This window comes from Colobus angolensis, unplaced genomic scaffold, assembly GCF_000951035.1.
Source record: "Colobus angolensis palliatus isolate OR3802 unplaced genomic scaffold, Cang.pa_1.0 Scaffold78, whole genome shotgun sequence".
Lineage (NCBI taxonomy): Eukaryota > Metazoa > Chordata > Mammalia > Primates > Cercopithecidae > Colobus > Colobus angolensis.
Window position 1 is genome coordinate 3,711,259 of NW_012121598.1, and position 19,913 is coordinate 3,731,171.

General features: G+C 38.6%; 1 protein-coding gene across 1 annotated transcript in view; it reads right to left on the reverse strand.

Annotated features, from left to right (window-relative positions):
* FBN1 (fibrillin 1) overlaps positions 1-19,913 on the reverse strand; it is a 207,649-nt gene that overhangs the window by 172,628 nt on the left and 15,108 nt on the right. The window contains exons 4-5 of the mRNA XM_011928574.1: positions 19,005-19,100; positions 15,106-15,201 (exon numbers count right to left, since the gene is read on the reverse strand). Of these exons, the coding sequence (XP_011783964.1) occupies positions 15,106-15,201; positions 19,005-19,100 (192 nt within the window). The remainder of the gene's footprint in view (positions 1-15,105; positions 15,202-19,004; positions 19,101-19,913) is intronic.

Below are 19,913 nucleotides of genomic sequence, written 5' to 3' on the forward strand. Positions count from 1 at the left end.
CTGAGAGCCAAACTTCCTTGTGACCAGATGTTTCTCAGGGGGAAAAAACTGATAGCACATTAATCCGTGTCACTTCAGGCTACCCAGAGTGATCCATTTTAATTATTTTCATTCTTATCTCCCTATTTTCAGCCACAGATTAGCTACAGTTACTATTCCATCCTATAGAGATAAACAAAAGCCAATTATAATTTCATAATCAAGTATAGCAAGCCAGAGGGGTAGGAAACTACCCACCAAAACAGGGACTAGAACTGCACGCACTTGTACAGTGGGGCAGACAAGAGCCAAACACGACTTGAGCTTGCTGTCATTGAGTAACTGAGGCAGGGTGAGCTCAGAACATCATCACAGCAATGCACCAACAAATCATTTTCTACACCATCAACCCATGTCCTATTGCTAAAAGTGATCAGCTGTATATATGCCAGATCCATTCTTTAATTCAACAAGTATGTATTGAGCATCTGCTATGTGTCAGACATTTCCTAGCCACTGTGATTAGACAGTCAAAACTCCCTGTTCTCATGGGGCTCATGCTCTCAGAGGAGATAATTCTAAATTTCCAGTAGTTTTTATATGATAGAAACTGCAAATCTCCTGATATGTGCAGCAAGAAAACAAAGAAGTCATAAAAGAAAACCAATTCTCAACTTTTCCTTGAATACACACTCCAAGATGCAATATGCCTGGTCTACTTTCACAGAAATTCCAACAGAAGGATGTCCTGGGCAGTGTGACACAGCAGTAGTTCATTCATTCACACATCCAGATTCTCCATGCCTGTGTGTTCTCAGGCTCCATTGGGACCAGATTGTCTTCTGATTCTATTCACAGCTCAATTTCAGCTAAGCTAAGTGTTTTCACCGCATAATATCCATTTACAATTAAGACAAGCTCTCCTCAACAAAATTAATTCTAAATATTGCCTAGTTCCCTCCAATTTAAAATTTTTAAAATTGACATAGTGACTAAGAGACACAGAGAACAGAAATAGCAAAGTGTCAGCAGTCTGACCGAAAATCAAAAAGGTGTGCAAAATGAGAGGAAAGAACAAAGATAGAGTTCAAATTAAAAGATAGTTAATAATAACAAAAGGTAATGCTAGCGACCACAGTGAGCTCTAAAAGCAAGCAAATACATGTTGGAGAATATAGATGCCCTATAGTCTGGGCTGACTGAGAAGACAAGAAGTCTCATTCCTAGACACCTGCCTTAGAAGAGTCACGGAGGTTCCCCTTCAATCTCACTCTCTGGTATAAAATATGAAGGGTTGCCCCAAGGACTGACTAAGGTGGTATATGTTCATAAGTGCTGCATAAATGGAAGGGATCACATAAATTTGGCATCTCTGAGGTATTAACACTTCACAGAATACACTTGGCTCTACCTGACACTTGTGTTCACGGTTTTAAAGGTCGAGGGAAAAAACTATCGGCTAAAAAGTACAGATGGTAGATCAGTCATTTCTTTTTTGAATTACAGGAAATTCAAGAAATAAACTTGCCTGAAAACTACTCATGTTTTCATTTTTCCAGTCAACAAATATTTGCCGAGCTACTGCGTGTCAGGCATTAGATGTAAAATGTTGAACAGAACAGAAATAGTCTCTCCTGTGTGGAGTAGAAAATTACTAATAAACTAGCAAAGACCCAGGTTTCATTCTTACACCATGCAGTGTGATTTCACCTATTGTGCACAGTAGGCCTCCAACAATATTTGCTGTTTAATTTTCAAGACCTATTAGATGCAGTAAGAATCTATTCTTCTAAAGCCCACAAAACCACACGTGGTATTAGAAAAATGACATGACCAAACAGTGTGTTGCTAGGTGGCTGTTGTTATTGTTCACGTAAACCATTACAAATGTATCCAGTGACTGACGTGGTGGCCACAACTTGTCCAAATAGCAAATGATTTATTGAAGCCAGGATTGCATGACATCCAAAGGCGTTCCCCAGGGACAAGACTGCAGGCATCCATTCAAAAGTATGCATTATCTCAAAATGTTTGACGCCTAAACAAACCATTTCTGTGGTGTACTTGCATTTTTTTGGACACTTGAGTTCCAGTTCATTAACGTTTCTGGGGGAAAGCTAGGGATCAGAGTCCCTACGGGAGCACAAGGATTAGAGGAAAAGCAATATAAGCAGCAAAAGACTCAAGATCCCTCTGACTTTGAAGGACATTGGAAACCTATAAGAAGCGCTCTCTCATCTTAACAAAGTCAGTATTCCAGATGCTCCTTTGGGAAGAATCTCATGGTCAGCCTGAGTCATCAGATTTCTAATATGCTATAGAAAAACATACAGAGCTCCTACTCTCAGCGTGGGAGTCACAGCACCACTGCACACCTCTCAATGTGCTGCTAGGCTTCCTACACATACCCTTCTAACCATTGCTTCCATCTCCCCACTAGAATGTGACTCCAGAAGGCGGGATGCATGTGTTTCATTCATTATTATACATCTCCAGTCATTAGCATAGTGCCTGAGAAATACCCATGCATGATAGGTAAGCTCACATCTCCTCTCTTCGTCTTAGAACAATTTTTTTTCAGCTTAACATTACACTTTTTTATGGATAGATTTAACAAAACTGAACACTAACAAGGGCAGCTTGAAATCTGTGTGTTTAAAATACCCAAATGTTTTGGTTTTACTAACTTTAGTCCTCTGGGACTAACACTTTTAGTCCTTTGCAACAAAAGAAGAACGGCATGTGGTTCCATGAGTAAAAGCATGCCCCACTCCCGTCCAACCTGAGCAGGCCATTATTTGTAGACTTAAGGTCTTAACAGCCACCTGGAAACTGAATATATACTTTACAGAGGTGTTCAGTTTATTTTACTATCTGTGGATAAGTGGATAAGTGTCTAGCACCTCTCATTGATTTTAGAATGCCACATTTCTAAAATAGCTAAGTACCTCTTATATTTCATTATTGGCTTTTTCTGAATAGACAAGTTCATTTTCCCTTCTATACCTGTGCCTATGTCAGTAAAAGTAATCGAATCTTTCAGTAACTTTTGGTTAGTCATTGGGAGAACAAATGCTTCCCAGCCACAGTCATCATTATATTTTATGGAAATGGTTTTCCCTTACCCCTTCATTCTCTCCTTTCTTTATTCCTATTTGCACTACTGTAGTTTTAGCCTTCGTTACCACTACAACAGTTGAATGTGTGGTAAAGAAAATACATGGTTGATGTGCTGCTTTCTTGATGTTGATCTTTCTATATCCAGCTCAAGAATGTTGGGTTTCATCTGAATAGGGGATCCAAAAAATATACTTTTCAAGTAAAATAACAAAATTTCTAAGTGGAAAAAATGGTCACAATGAGGCCTCTAAGTTTAGGTGTAATTTCAGTGATATATGAAAATTTAATGATACTGTTAATGAAATGATACTTGTCAACCAAGTTTACTCTCACTTTCATGTGAATTTTAAATAGCTAACACTTCTTATACATGTATTATGTGCCAGATCCTGTGCTAAGTACTTTGTGGATTATCTCACTTAATCTTCCCAACAATCATCCTAGACAAATACTATCATCACCCTCATTGTGTAGATTAGCAAACTGTGGCTGAGAGACATGCAGTAACTTGCTCAAGGCCACCAATCCAGCAGGTAGCAGGATTTATCCTCAGAGTGTGAGTTCGTGATCAGTTTTCTAGGAATGGCTAGGCAATTAGAAAAACACAACTCCTCCTAATTAGACATTTTAAATGAAAACATTAAAATGAGTGTCATGTGATACTGACAAGTTAGAATGAAGACTCCTTGGAGATACGATTTAGTTCTGAAAATAATTTCACTATCATTTTGTCTCATTCATAAAAAGTAAAGAATAACAACCCCAGGAGTCATGAGAACAGGAAAGTCCTGGGTACACTCCCACTTGGCTCCGTCAAGGGATGGGATGCCTTCTAGGCACTGCCTTTTGTTTAGTTTTGTGATAGCTTGTTCTGCTTGGCAATGTGGAGAACACTGTAGAAAGAAATGAGGCCTAAATAAGGTCTGAAAAGAAATAGCCGAATCCCACTCCAAATTATGCTCTCTGAAAAAAAAAAAATAAAGAATTTTTATGGTGTTTTAGGGTTATTTTCCACCAAGGACAATGTGAATTCTATTACATACTACTTTCCAAAGCCAGTTTCATATCATTAAGATACTGTGGATGCCTCTACTTTTCTCTTCACCACAGCAGAACAAGAAAGCTCCAAAATATTCTCCAGTTTTCAGTGACGTTTTCAAATGATTATATAAAGAATGAGTCAAAATTTACTTCTGGCTTCACTTTGGCCTTTTAACATTCATGAGTCTTAGTTTAAAGAATATATCATTGGAATCCCTAACAGAATATGATCATTTCCATTGGGACTTCAGGAAACAATGGTTCATGAAGAGCTAATGTATGTTTATAAAAACATTTTCAATTTGGATAAAAGGTGCCTCCATCCTGTAAGGCTTCTCTTTCAGCCTGGTTCAATGCCTACAATGGTAAAGGTCAACAATGCCTCCTAGGAGAGGGCAGGCAAGAGGAAAAGGGCTCTCTAAGGACAGAGATAGAAATGGGCCTATCTTATAAACTGAACCATTAGAACATTCTTTATTTCCTGAGAAAACAAATATCCCAATCTATTGTTTACCTATAAAGCTCTTCTGAAACAGTTCATAGACAAAAGATATCACTGAGGGAATATGGTAGGAAAGTTGGAGAACATTTGTTTTTTTATGCATTCACTTCCTACAATATTTCAGTTATAAATAACCACACTCATATTTCCATATAACATACACATAGATTTATAAATATTGTTGTCCAGAATTTCTTTTCTTAAAATGTTGGATTAAACAGATGTATTTAACATTTATACACTCCTCTCATCGACTTCAAGAGCCCACAGTTAAATTAGGTGAATCAACAAATACTTAATAGAGACCTACTCTCTTCACAGCTCTAAGCTTGGTAGTGAAATAGGAAGAAGTATCAGATCTAATTTTTGGCCTTTGACCTATGGGGAGTACCATAGTCTGAATGAGTGACTATATATAAACCTCTATTTTAGTAGTCCCCAAAGCAGATTAGCAAATTGTGTAATTCCCAGATGACAGGGCTGGTAAACAAAATTTACTTTTTAAAGAAAACACTGAAAGAATACCTATATAATTATTTCACATTTTAAAATTAATAGATGTTTCACTTAGTAAAGAAAATATTTTTAAGGAAACTTACATGTTGCAATTTGCTGATAAGGCTTCCTGAAGCCATGAAACAGAATTCTAGATGGTTTGATGCTGATAGAAGTATTTCAACACAAAAATCAATGAATGTACATGGAAAAAAAGTTTTTTGACAAGGCGAATATGCTCATTCTTTACCTCTTAGTAAATATTAAAAAATCATGAGTACATATCCCCAAAGGCAAGCATCAGTTTAAAATGTAATAAAATGCAAGAAAAACAAGAATTCATTGGAGGAATAAAAATGCTAAAATGTCTGATGTAATCCTTAAAGTGAATGGCAAAAACCAAAAATTGAATAGATTCACTGAGAAACTGAAAAGTGGGTGGGGTCCAGGAGGGCAGAGGTGGCCACATCAGCAAAGTTGCATAGACACTGACAGGGCTGGTTGGGGTGGGGGCTTGTGGGCCAGCTTCCTATGGTCAGGAAATGATTGGTGAGAGAATGAGACTTAACTTGACCTTGAAAGAAAAGGATCTAACCAGTATAGAAAAAGGAGCTCTAGATCTAAGAATATCTCATACTCCTAGCTCTAGAAGTAGTACTCCCAGCGGCTGATAAGAACCGGGATGGCATGCATACTGACCACATCAAGCCATTAAAAACTAGGAAGTTATCGGTACTTAACGGCATAGTTCAGCTTTCCTAGATGATTCTTTAAAGTATTTGAGAACCAAACCCCAAAGAATGAATGTCTCACGCTGTGTTTAAATTTATGGTCAAATGAATCTTCTTAGAAACCCAAAAGGTGAATGATTAAATAATGAAGATCTTCCTCCAAAAACCTCTAGACATGTAGGCAAATATTTTTCTTTATAATGAGGATCATATGTGGATTCAAAACATCTATCTAGAATATGAAAATGTTGTTATGCAGATGTCAAATGACTTTCAAAACGACTGTCAAAATAATAAGAATCCAGATCTTCAAGATGAAGACATTAAAGGTGTTAAGGGAAAATAAATTGCAAAGAAATTCTAAAATTCATGGGCTTGGAGATGCCAAGTTAAACTAAGTAAACACAGTTTCCTTCCTGCAGGACTCCCAAGAGCTAACACACCCGGTGCCTCCCCAAGAGGAAGACATGGGATGGAGTTTCCACAAATGATATTATCCATGGCAACTTCATTTCATGGAACCCCTCGTCGGACTGATGTTCTACAAAAAGTACTTTGGCACATCCTCAGGACCATGAAGCCCCATGTATTTGTCCAACATACGTTCATAAACTAAAAACAGCATAGACTCTCTAGAGACCATAACTACTGGGAACATAAACATTAAGGATTCTGAAGTACTCTCAGTTGGGCATATAAAATTGGTAAGGGTTTCCTGAATGCCGTCTATAAGATTAAGTGAAATAGTTTCAGAAATAGACCAGTCTTCCCGCTAATTTATACATACAAAGGAGCATTTTTTTAAATCCCAATATCCTGCTTCAGACAGAAATTGTACAGAAGCACAGTTCAGTAGAATGGAAGGGCATCATGGAGAGGCTTGCAACAGACCCTCCCTTCTTTGGAATTATGTGAGCTGATGCTGTGCCTTTGCCTCTTCTCCCACAGAAGGGCTCCAGTACCATGAAAGCTGACACGGCAGGCTCCTCCCTTTTCCCCAGGTCAATCTGAGCCTCTAAATCTGGACTATCTCTTCCCTTTACCTGTAGTACTTTCCTTTATCTCCTCTGCCTAGCTAAATCCTGGCCCTGCTTGGTTATTTAACTATTTCCAATACAGTATGCATGTCTGTCTTTCCAAAAATTATTTTAAGGCCCTCATGACAAGAGCCATACACTTCTATCATCATGCCTAGCTTAGTGTCAAGGCTTTATTAAATATATGTTGTAGTTGTTACATCTAATTGACATGACTGCAAGAGACTGAGCTTTATCACTTATATTTGATCAAAATTCTACCAAGACAGAGAACCTGAGAAATTAGGATCAGCTCTGAGGCCCCCAGTACTTTTTTTTTTAATGGGTTACTTTTCAAATGTCAATGCAGCCTTTCTTTGATTTCCTAAAATGCTGCTTTCTGAAGAGTTGGAGAAGCAGCAGGAGGAAGGAGAAGAAGGAAAACTGGAAATCTAATAGATACCTTGGGTAAAGTTTGGATGTGTGTTACTGGAAGCAGAGTTCTAGAGTTGTGCTGTCCAAGACGGTAGCCACATGTGAATATTAGCTGGTCCAAACTGAGATGTAGTAGAATATATGCATTGGATTTCAAAGACTGAGAATGGAAAAGAGAATACAATATATCTCATAGATAATTTTTAATACCAAGTATTTATTGACATAAAATTTTTGGATATATTGGGTTAAATAAAATATATTAAAATTAATTTCACCTGTTTCCTTTTACTTTTTCATGTGGCTACAAGAAAAGTTAAAATAATATATGTGGCTCACATTATATTTCTATCGTTCAGTGCTGTTCTACTGTTTGAACATCCAAGATTGAAAAGTGGTTCAAATATTAAATGTGGGGCTAACAACTTACAAAAATTAGTTTTATCTTTTTAACAAATTCATAAGAGCTAAAAACTGAAGGTAAAAAAACTGTTTTTGAAGATGAAACCATGACACTAAATTTAACAGTTGTATTCAATGATTAGCTTTGATAACACAACAGAATGTTACAATCAAAATTTCAGTTGAAGCACTAAGGGAACAGATGCCACATTCTAAGTCAAATGTGATACTCTGATGCATAATTTACAAAGTGGGTGACGATGACCTCTTAAACCTTTATGCATGTCAAGAGTATTGAAATGTCCAAAGTAGCAAGTGATGGGAAGCGGGTTACTCTGGAGAGGGTTGGGCTGTTACTAGCCCTTCCTGGGAAACTGGTGGAGGGCCACATTATGATGCCAAGTCATGACAGAGGCTTCAGGGAGACTCCTCAGACTGCATGATACCTATCCCCAGAAGTCTGGAGGACACTGTGGACTAGGGGCTGCCAAATGTCTGGAAACTGTCTGGCCAGATGCTTGGACAATGGTTCCAATGAGCATTTGCTAATGTGTCAATAGTTTGCACTCCAGCAATTTATCGCGGCAGAAAAAATGCATGAATGTTTTCTGCCAACAAGCTGTGGGCCACCAAAAAGAATGCTGATGTGGACTGAGCCTAGGTCCTTTCCCAGATGGTTCCTTCGAGCAGCCAAGAGAACTCAAGAGGCTGGAGGTACTACTGGATGCTCAGGGATTGAGGAAGAAAATGTCAGCAACAGTCAACACGGATACCTCTGCCCCCATTAAGGGACCTGCAGGGGAGAAAGTCTAAAACAGACCAGATGATTTCATCTACTAGCAGGAGAAGAAGTAGCCTACAAAGTGGGCCGAGACGGACAATGAGTGGGACACGAAAATCAAGCTGCTTTCTGGCTGCATCCCATCCCCCCTGCTTGTTCATAATACGCATGTGGTGCCTGTGAGGCAGGAGAGCAAGTGTGCCCTCAGTGCATACAGTTACCCAGCCACAAAAAACGAATGTCTGTGTCAACAGATGCAATTCCTGGAACTATTCTAGGAAAATTTAGTTTATTCAGTGATCCACCAGCTGCCACAAATGTTGCAATACCACTGTAGATGCACAGTAACGTTTAGGGCATTCTGCCCCTGCTATCTATCTACACATTGTTACTTTCCATTGAAACTAAATACCAAAAGTCAGGTTCATAGAGGCTTTCAGTCTAGTTTAGTAGTGACAGTTTATTGCTTTTTGCTTTTGGAAAGAAGAAAATATACATAGTTCACAGAGCTCTGCCTTCCAAAGGCACATGGAGAATGGGAGTTAGCCTGTGGCATTACCCTGGGAACTTTAGTGATAGTCACCTACAATTTAAAATTATGTAAAATTCGTGTCAGAAATGTAGCTCTGTAAAACTTACTTCCACATAGAGAAAAAAAAATAATGGATCTATATTTTATTAATACCTTCCTGAAAAACACCAGGAGAAAAAAAGCACAGGAAAATCAGCTCCTGATTCCACGAAGCTCTCTAAACAGGTCTTGAGATAAGGTAATGTTTTTACTCTCTTTTTCGAAGCAGGTGTTTCTAAAATGGACTATCTGATTACTATATATTTGGATAATTACATGTTAGTCCTTTCCATTCATTAGACACAGTATAGATGCTGCGTTTTTGGATTTATATGTGTTTACCAATTGCTTAATGCAATATTTTTGAAAGTCATTCAATAAAATCATTAGAAAGATACCTGTGCAAAATCATGTTTATGTCATCAGAGAAACAAGGTGTGAAGATAAGTTTCTTAAATGTCAACTGCACATACAAGAAGGAGGTGGAATTAAAATCAACCTAGCTGTTGTTTGTTCTATTCTGTTTCATTATTGTGCAAACAAATACAAAAACCTTTTCTAGCTTCATTAAGACTGTAATTTCCTAGGAAGCAAGTACATACATGAACAGCTAGTTCACTTTCAACTGTTCTGCTTCTCTAATGAACTAAGGATTATTTCTATCCTCTCATTTTTATTCTACTCCACTTTGGCCCCAATTGTTCCTTTTCCTTAAGACTATCAGTTCAACAATGCTTTCCCCTATACTTTATCTACTGACAGCCAGCATAACAGCCAGCAGACTTTAGTAAGTTGGCAGAAATCCAAGTATTGTCTTCACAGTTTAGACTTGGGTAGGAATTTAACACAGAACAAATGCACCAGGATTTAGAAGAGTCCATGTGCATGCTCATATTCTGAGGATACATGATGAAGAGCTTCAGATGGAGAAATGAGAGAAAACTTCTTGCTATTTGCATGTATGCTTCCAAAAGACTTCATCCTCTGGCTCACATAAAGTTTGACATTAAAACATTAAACCAATTCCATGTGCTTTACGAACCACATGAGAAAATTATTTTTACTATTTTTTAAATCTAAGTCTGCTTTTGATCCCAAACAGCTAGAATGTGTGATTATCCACTGTAGTCACTAGAATTAACAGCAAATTATTGCAGGTTGTTTCTAAAAACTCAAATTGCCTCCTCAAAAGGAAAAAAAATCACACACTGGTTTGAATGTATGCTGATTCTGTAAAGGCAACTCCAAAAAAGGGTTCCAAACACATTTTGAGCAGTTGTAATATTACAAGAAAACTATATAACTTTCCACGATAACTGTACTAAATGACAATATTCATTCCATATGTCTACTTCCAGGCTTGTTAGTTCAGTCCTTCGGAGCACATTTATATGTCCTGTAAATGCACAGGAACCTCTCTCTTTCCAAGAGCAGATTCGTACATCGAAATCAATCAAATAGAGGAATATTCCAAAACTCTACATTTGAAACATTCAGGAATATGCAAGGATTCTTTCTTTTGGCTTTTCATCTTGACTTCCATTCTAAAATTCATAGTTCTAGGTTTCTTCTTACTATTCCTCAGAAAAGTCTTTAGAGCTACAAGTGGCCCCTTTCCAGTGAAGTCCAAGTACTATCCAGTACTTGGTTATGTGTACAGGCTTAGGAGCCAGAATGTCTAGGTTCAGGCCTTTATTTTACCACTTATAAGCTGTCCCTTCTTGGACAAGGCACTTGATCTCTCTTTGACTCTGCTTATTCCTCTATAAAATGGGACTTCTTACAGGATTTTTCTCACAAAGTTGTTGCAAATCATCAAAGTGAAGTGCTTAGCACACTGCCTTGCACACTACAAGTACTCAGTACATGTCAGCTGTTCTTACATCCAATGGCCTCTTTATGATTCTCGTTTTCAGACCTTCGACGAGTCTAACAATTGCCAAGTTATTTCTTGAACTCCTTTTTGTTTCTTTGGCTCAGTGCTCTCCTGGTTCTCTTGCTGTGACTCTTTGTCTCTCTTCTTCCCTAAGCCTATTCATCAACAACACTCCACCCCCATCTCCAAGTTCAGGTCTATCTCCATCATTCTTCTCTCTTTTGTCATGACTCTGAAAAGTCTCATCCATTCATATGATTCACTGTGTTTAATACAAGAGCATTTAACAAGATTTAAAATGTGCATTCTGAGGCAAGATGGCAAGAGAAAGTGATTCCACACAGTTTTTTTGTTAGCAGTAACTATGGCAATATACGACTAGCTTGTGCTGTCATTGCCAAAACAGGCACTGACCTCACTTCAATAATCTGATAACAAATGCTAACATACTGTACCACTGAGCTAAGACGGTGATTAAGTTCTACTAGTTGCTCAAGGTCCAAGCAGAGAGAAGGCAAAGGGTCGGAGTAGGAGGCAATAAGAAAACCACAAATGTGAACTTACCAAAAAAAGTGAGAGGAAGAAAAATTAAAGAAACTTGGGGTTAAAAAAAAAGAGATAGAATCTTTGACAGAGAAAGCAGCAGGAGGTGGCAAACTTGAATGCTCACAAGGGCTAATACATAAACTAAACGAATGAACTTGAGCAAGATGTGACAATAGGCAGTGGTGGGGACTATGACAAACTAGAAGATGTATTTAAAGGTATTCCTATTCAGCTCTTAAAAAGTAGACATCACAGGCCAAATAAGCCAAGTCTCTACTTTTTATCCTCTGGGTGTAGAGAAACAATGGTAATGGCAATGGTAAAATATATCATTGCTACCTGCCCATTGGGGATGAGGCTGTCTAGCCAAGAATTTTTTTTAAACAAATTTATCTTAATGGAAAAAAGCTGCAAGTAAGACAAATTTGCTTTATAATCTTATTACACTGTTACATGACTGTTAGAATTCATAATTCAAGCATGGATCTGCTGTTTTTCTCCATCACAAACCAAAATACTATGTTCATGGATGATTAAGATTGACTTATTGGCTTAATGTGATACAAATCCTGCCAGTATGACCCCCAAAGGTGTATTTCACACTCATAGTGGGTCTCCGAGGTAGTTACTAATGTATAAAAGTTCCAAGATCTCCCAGGGACAAAGATCTTTATCCTGAGAAGTACTTGTAACTGATATTCTAAATGTTCACTTACATGTGTGTTACATCACAATAAGAGGTTTTTGCTTTTGTTTTTATTGTCACTTAGTTTTGATCAAAACATTCCTCCTTTTTGCATCCCTGTTGACTGAAAAATGACAGTCTTGTGGACCTGAAAGATCATTCTTCTGAAAGATGGGACCACATTCAATTAGGTATCCATATTGTGATTAGCTCTGTTTAGCATGAAACCAATAGCCAGGACTGGTGGCAAACAGCAATTATTTCCAGGAGATACTTGTTCATATCCGATCATTATAGCTCCAGATGTTCTGATGCTATTAAATGAATCCAGTTCATCATCTATGGGTCATGTACTGTGCATCACACAGTAAGGCTAGAATTAAGATGATGAAACTAGTTTCTCCTGAAAACTTATGCTCTAGTGAACTCTTTTGATGCAATGTGGTAAATGCTATAAAAAGAGATGTGGAGACAGTACCAAGGGAAAATGTAGATGAAGGGAGAAAGTAGTAAAAGCCTCCTGGATGTTCATTTTGAAAAATAAAACATCACATCCCAATTAAAACAGAATACAACCAACCTAGGTACTTATCCAGTAATAAGCACCACAATAAGGATAGCAACCCACCATCAGAAGTCACACTGAATACTTTCCCACACTTCAGGATGGATCTGTCCTGACTCGATACCAGATTTTTATTCATCACTCTTGAAAGCACAAACATACATCTAAGTAAGAGGATCTACTGCCTCTAATTCTTCAAGGAGGTAAATAGATGACTTTCATAAGAGCAGCAAACAGTGAACTCTACAAATGGAAATAGAATTCTGGAATCAAAAAGACTCCCCTCTCTCATATGCTGTGGGAAATGACGCCCATGTTTTCCTTCTCCCATTGAAGGTCTGGGACTGTACCCATGCATAAAACAGGCAGTGGGTAGAAGGCACTACCCTTCTACTACTAACGGGCAAGCCTGCCTTCTGCTCCCCAGTCTCCACGTTCACAAATGCCTGAAAATCTGCCACTGAAGGATGAATTTGATTTTGAAAATCACCACTGGGAAAAGTCTGTGGAGCCAACAGATATTTACACCTTAGTGCAGATTTCAGGATAGCCCTTTTTCCTGAAGGGGAGCAGTTGAAGACACCCCAAAACTTGGAGAAACCTCTGAGTAACATGCCAGTTTTGATTAGTAGCTTAGTAATTGAACCCATTCAGGACATTTCTTAATCTTGGGCAAAGATCAAATCTTTGAAGAAATCACTGGGGAATGGTTCAATATCGTGTCCTTTATTTATGTGTTATCATCAATATCTGAACTATGAGCATCTTTGCAGCAACTCTTTAACCACTTTGTTAAAATGGTTACAGGTAAAAAGTTACAGGTAAAATGCCCTGTAACTTCATCTTATTACTGATTTTTCTAAAACAAAGTAAGCCCAGCATTATCAACTGAGAAATTATTTTCACATACCACTCTTCAAACCACACATTAACAATTTTAATCTCCTACAACTTCATTGATTAAGTAGTAAGGCCACAGAATAATACTGCCTAGTAGAAATAGTTTTTAGTACTCTGGACCATTATAATTATTAGCAAATAAAAATACATCTGTGCAAGTTGTAAAGAGAAGCAGTTTAAAGAGGGACTCCTAAAGGATATCAACATGCAATGTAAAGGTCTATTATGCATCACACATCAATACCATGCAGTAGTCCTATTAATAGAAATACAATGTAATTTACTTAGTAATCAAAGTAATCGACCTGGAGTTTCTTGCTCAAATAGGTATTACTGCATTATTAGCAAATAACTGAATTTAGATAAATTATAAAAACAGACAGAAAATAAACAATTTCTCACAAACCACTCTCTGCTCTTTGTTTTCCTCTATTATATGTTTTAAATGATATATTCAACACCTGCTACTGAATCTTTACTTTCCATCTTAGAATAAGAAGATGTCTGTACAACTTGGCTAAAAGTGATTATTGCAGTTTAAAAGTTCATGCAAATTTTCAATAACAGTTTTGTGTGACATAAACCTTCTAAACTTTCATTATAAAACTAGGGATGATGAGAAAAAAGTCTATAAATGTAGAGACACGATGATTAATGAGACCAAAGTTCAGGGAAAAAAATCCTAAGAATATTGCATATCCACATATATCTCAATATCGTACTTGCATTTTTAGGTAGGCAAATCAGGTAGAATGTTTCTTTTAATTAAGAGCAGCAGTAAACATTAGACTTGAAGAGAAAAACACATATTCAAATTAAAGGTTTCTTATGTATGTGGGCTTGGGGACATCCTTGGACCTCTTTTTGCCTTGATCTTCTCACATGCAAAATTAACGATGATTCTACACAATGTAGTAGGCTGCAATGAGTACTGAATAAACCACCTACACAAAGCAGCTTCTCAGCAGACACTAAACGTATCTATCGTGAGTGTGGAATGCTGAGCTTGTACACCTCTACAGCCCCCAACAGGTCCAACAGATCTTCAGGTGTGCTTTTCATACTGAACTTCTCCCTTTCCATACACATGGTTGGTTTGAGATTACTTCTCTCATTCACTGGCATGATACAGAGCTTAATCCCTACCCTTCCAGAAGAAAGTTCTCCCCTTTTTATCCTGATGCCAGCTGGTAATTATGTATATGCTCATAACTGAGTACCACCAAATTAGCAAATAACTGAATTTAGGTACACTTGCACTGACAAACATTGCTGAATATCATGCGTAGATTCAGGGCCACTGTCTTGTCATCCTAGGGACCTTCCCAATGACAATTCAGAAATTTCCTCAAAGCTCAGCAACATTCAGGAAGTAGCCATGCAGACCCAATGTCTGTGCAAATTAATAACAGCTTTAGGTACCAGCATGTCTTTATGCAAATGATTTTTAAAACCATTACCTCTTTCACACTGGGGTCCAGTAAATCCGTAAGTGCATGCACATCGATTCGGGGCCACACATCTTCCTCCATTGAGACAGCCACTTTCACAAACAGCTGTAAAATAAGGAGAGAGCTGAGATGCTTCACCTGAAAATAAATGCTAATGAAGTGACACTTGTGGTCCCCTGGAAGGACAACAATAAAATATCTAAAGTCACGCTGGTGTTTATTTGTTTATTTTGAATGGCCACTGTACAGTTACAGATACTCAGATGTTCCTCAGTCACCTCTTAGGTAAAGCTGCCTGGAATAGATGAGTTTGTATCTATGTTAATGCTGATGGTCTCATTCCATGGAGCATCTGAGCAATGCTTTCAGTTCAACCTCGAAAACAGTGGTTTCTAAGAGATGTCACTGGATGGGAACTGCGTGTTAGCAAAGACTCTTTCGCTTATGATTCATGTTTAATTTCAACAGGGCTCCCACAAGGGGAAATATCAACCCCTCTGATGTCACCCTTACAGAAATGTAGCATGTTCAACTGCATAATTAACTGCAAACAACAAAATACTAATCATGATCTTCAGTAATTTAAGTACCATAATGAAAATCCAATTGAGAGTTATAACAGAATCTGTGGAAACTATTGGTGCAGTAAGTCTAGAGATGCTTCAGGGCAGGATATTTCGCTTGTTAGAAAAGACACTAAAATAAGAATTGAAAGTTCACGTGCTGAACAACTCCTCTTTGTACAATTTCCTGTAACTTGTGCATGCATGGGCTCTTTCTAAGCATCGTGGGTGGCAGGGTCTTCTCTGCCAAATATGCCAGTCACAACCACTCTTCAAAGCCCAGCTGAAATCTCACTGCTCCATGAGTCTCCCCCAAAACCTCCATTCAAATTCCTTGCTCCTTAAATATTTTCTAAACATTTTTCCATACCTTACCCCTGTAGCAGTCATGAAGTTGAGTCACTCATACTTCCCCTCAAGAGAATCTCCTGTAAGGAGTTTAGCTGGCAGACCACTTCCAGCTGCTGTGCCTTCATATCTGCTGCAGCGTTCTTGTCAAGGGCATGCTCACAGCCAATGACTGAACACAGCATTAGGATGCTAAAGCCTGGCTGTTTCACCCATCATGGAACTCTTCGAAGGACACTTTTTGCCCTGGCCTCTCCATCAGCCTGGCAAAGGCTTTTTTGGAGCTGCACTACAGGCTGAAGTTCCTTCTATGTAGTTGTCCTTCCTTCCCTCCCTCCTTGCACAGGATCAGACAGGCATCATGGTCTGAACACCATTCCCGCCTACTTCTGCTTCCTCTTTCCTTGAACACCATTCTCTCCTACTTCTGCTTCCTCTTTCCTTTATTCTTCACAGGTCTTTTCCCCAGTAAATCTCTTTTGTGTCTAATTCTGTCTTGATATTTTCTTGCCATAAGAGGACCTGAACTGACACAACCCTTTTTAACCAAAAATTATGGCAGGAGCCATTGCTCATCATATAATCAGAGAGGTTGATGTAAGCCAATTGTCTTCTTTGCCTCTTGGTTTATAGTCAGGGAGAATGAAGAGCTTCTAAACAGAAAAGAAAGTTTGAGCTTGCCTAAGCCAACCCTCCCAGATTACAGATGAGGAAGCTGAAGTTTAGGAAAAATGTTCTAATTCTGCCAGTGTTAATTAAGCACTTGTGTGTTGGGCATTGGGCTAAACCCCCTCAGGGAGCACCAAGGGGAGCAGGAGAGATGCCCAGCAGCCCCTCCTGATTCTCCTGGAATGCCACTGGATCCAGCCCCATCTCGCCATCTCCACAGCCACAGCCTTAGGTAGGACTTGTCTTCCTGCTCCTGTTTTGGCCTCTTCCAGCTGTGCGTCCACACTGTGATCTTTCTCACTGTAAACCTTCATAAGTGAAAGGTAATAAGGTTGGTATTTCACAGCAGTAAACACATGGGCTATGGAGTCACACTGTTTGGGTTCCAACCCCAGCTCTGCCGATTACCACCTATATACCCTTAGAGGAACCACTGGGGACCCTGTGTTCCAGTTCCCTCATCTGCTAGAGGGTAACATTTATGGCCTCTAACACAAAGATTGTTGTCATATTAAATGAGTTAACACACATAGAGTTCTAAAATGTGACTAGCACACAGTAAGCACAGAGTAACTCAAAAGATGTATGTTGTTGATGTTGTTAGTGTTGTTTACTGTTGTGGTCTCACTCCTCTTTCCCGGCCCTACTTTGGAAGAAAACATAGTATGTATAAAGGCATCAAAACCTGGCCCATGACATCCTATCTGACCTTACTTCCTCTCCCACCACTCTCCTCTGCATTTTAGCTCTAGCAACACCAGAGCACTTGCTATGTCCCACATTCCTTGCTGTGTCTTGTGGCGGTGCTTTGGTCATGCTCTACCATCTGCCCAAAAGGTCCACTCCCCATCACCTGACAGGTAAACACTTACCCATCCCTCAAGACTCAGCCCAAGGATCACCTACACTGGGGAGCCTATCCTACCTCTCCTCTCTCCAGGTTGGGCTACACAAAACTCAACCAATATTCTTCTCCCACTGCAATGAGTGGATGGTGATATGGTTTGGCTGTGTCACCACCCAAATCTCATCTTGAAGTCTCATGTGTTGTGGGAGGTGGGGAGTAACTGAATCATGGGGGCAGGTCTCTTTCCCACGCTGTTCCCATGACAGTAAGTCTCACAAGATCTGATGGTTATTATAAGGGGGAGTTTTCCCACAGAAGCTCTTTTTTGCCTGCTGCCATCTATGTAAGACGTGACTTGTTGCTCCCTGCCTTCCACCATGATTATGAAGCCTCCCCAGCCATGGGGAACTGTAAGTCCAATAAACCTCTTTCTTTTGTAAATTGCCCAGTCTTGGGTATGTCTTTATCAGCAGCATGAAAACAGACTAACACAGATGGTCACTAGGGCATTCTCTACATTTTTGTTTATTTATAATAACATTATTAATCCTAACAAATACATACACAAAAGCAAAAATTAGAAACACCCTGAATAAGGTTCACCATTAAGGATTCATTAAACAGTCAAATGTCCATGTAACAGAGTACTAGGCAACCATTAAAATGTATTTTAAAACGTGTAATAACATGAGTATACTTTGAATAAAATATTAAGTGAAAAAGTGGCATAAAATCTATATATACAGTAAGAACTAATGTACCAAATATGCATTACAAGTCTAGAAGATAGCATCTAGAATGATGAAATCATGAATAATTTTACTTTTTGTATTTTTAAAACTTTTCCAAATTTTCTGTAGGGTATATATGTTCATCTTAAAGTAATCAAAAAAAAAGCTTTTTAAAAAGAATGTTCCTCTTCTGCAAAGCACAGGGACTAACAGAAAGTAGACACAATAAGTGGTGTGTACAAATGAACTTTCAAACTGAACACCATGTAATAAGTACTTCAGTAGCAGCATCTAGACTGGGAAATGAGAGGGACGCAGATACCACTAATCAAGAGAAAGGACATGTTTAGAGAGAATGACGAGGCTGAGTTTTGAAATATTTTATTTGAGATGCTTCCTGGAAATCCAAGTGCTGAAGTTCAGCAAGTGAGTGGAAGATATGCGCCTGGAATGAACAAGAATTCTGCTCCTTTGGTGGTGACTAGGAATCAAGGAGATCAGGCAAGCAGGGTGGTGAAGGTAAATGAGAGGAAAATGAATCAAACAACCTGTAACCAACCAAGGTTCCATTTGGAAATTTGGTGATAAGTGTTTTGAGTAAGTGATCTGTTCATCTGTAAAGGTCACTGGACACTTGTAAAAATGCTGTGTCCCAGGTAATCATAGAAAATCTATCAGCACTTATCTCTTTATTTTACTTGTCTACAAACAGGTTAACATCTAGAATACTTATAACTACGGTGTACTTACGTTGTCCACAGTGAGTCCCTATGTATCCTTTCTGGCACAGACAGTGATCGTCACTGCAGCTACCTCCATTCATACAGCGAATATTGCAGTGTTGTACTTGAAAAAAAAGAAGAAGAATTCACTTTTGCAACTTAAATGCATAGATTGTAACAGCTCGCAGGAGTTGATTTGTAGTTATTTGAAGAGAAAATCACATAGTTTATCAGGATTCATCTATTTTTACCCGATAATGACCTAATTGCAAATGCTAAACATATTATTATTTGTGTGAGTAAAATCTCTTACCGGCTAGGCACGGTGGCTCATGCCTGTAAAAACAACACTTTGGAAGGCCAAGGCGGGTGGATCACCTGTGGTCAGGAGTTTGAGACCAGCCTGGCCGACACGGTGAAACCCCATCCCTACTACAAATACAAAAATTAGCCGGGGGTAATGGCACATGCCTGTAATCCGAGCCACTCAAAAGGTTGAGGCAAGAGAATTGCTTGAACCTGCGGGGTGGAGACTGCAGTGAGCCGAGATTGCACCCCTGCATTCCAGCCTGAGCAACAGAGTGAGACTCTGTCTTGAAAAAAAAAAAATCATTTACCATGCAATGCAATTGTTTCTTTGGCATTCACTTTAACAGTGCTAAATGACTTCCTTAATTTAACAGAACTTACAACTCAATGTCATTTCTGTAATTTATACCAACAAGAAAGTATTGCCTTGAGTAACCATATGAGACAAGATTATGATGGCAATAATTTTCCCGTGAAAAGATTTAGAATCCCAGGTAGGTGGCGCAGGGGAAGAGTTAAGAGTAGCAAATTCCAGCATATAAACAGAACCAAAGACAAAAACCACATGATTATCTCAATAGATGCAGAAAAGGCCTTTGACAAAATTCAACAGCCCTTCATGCTAAAA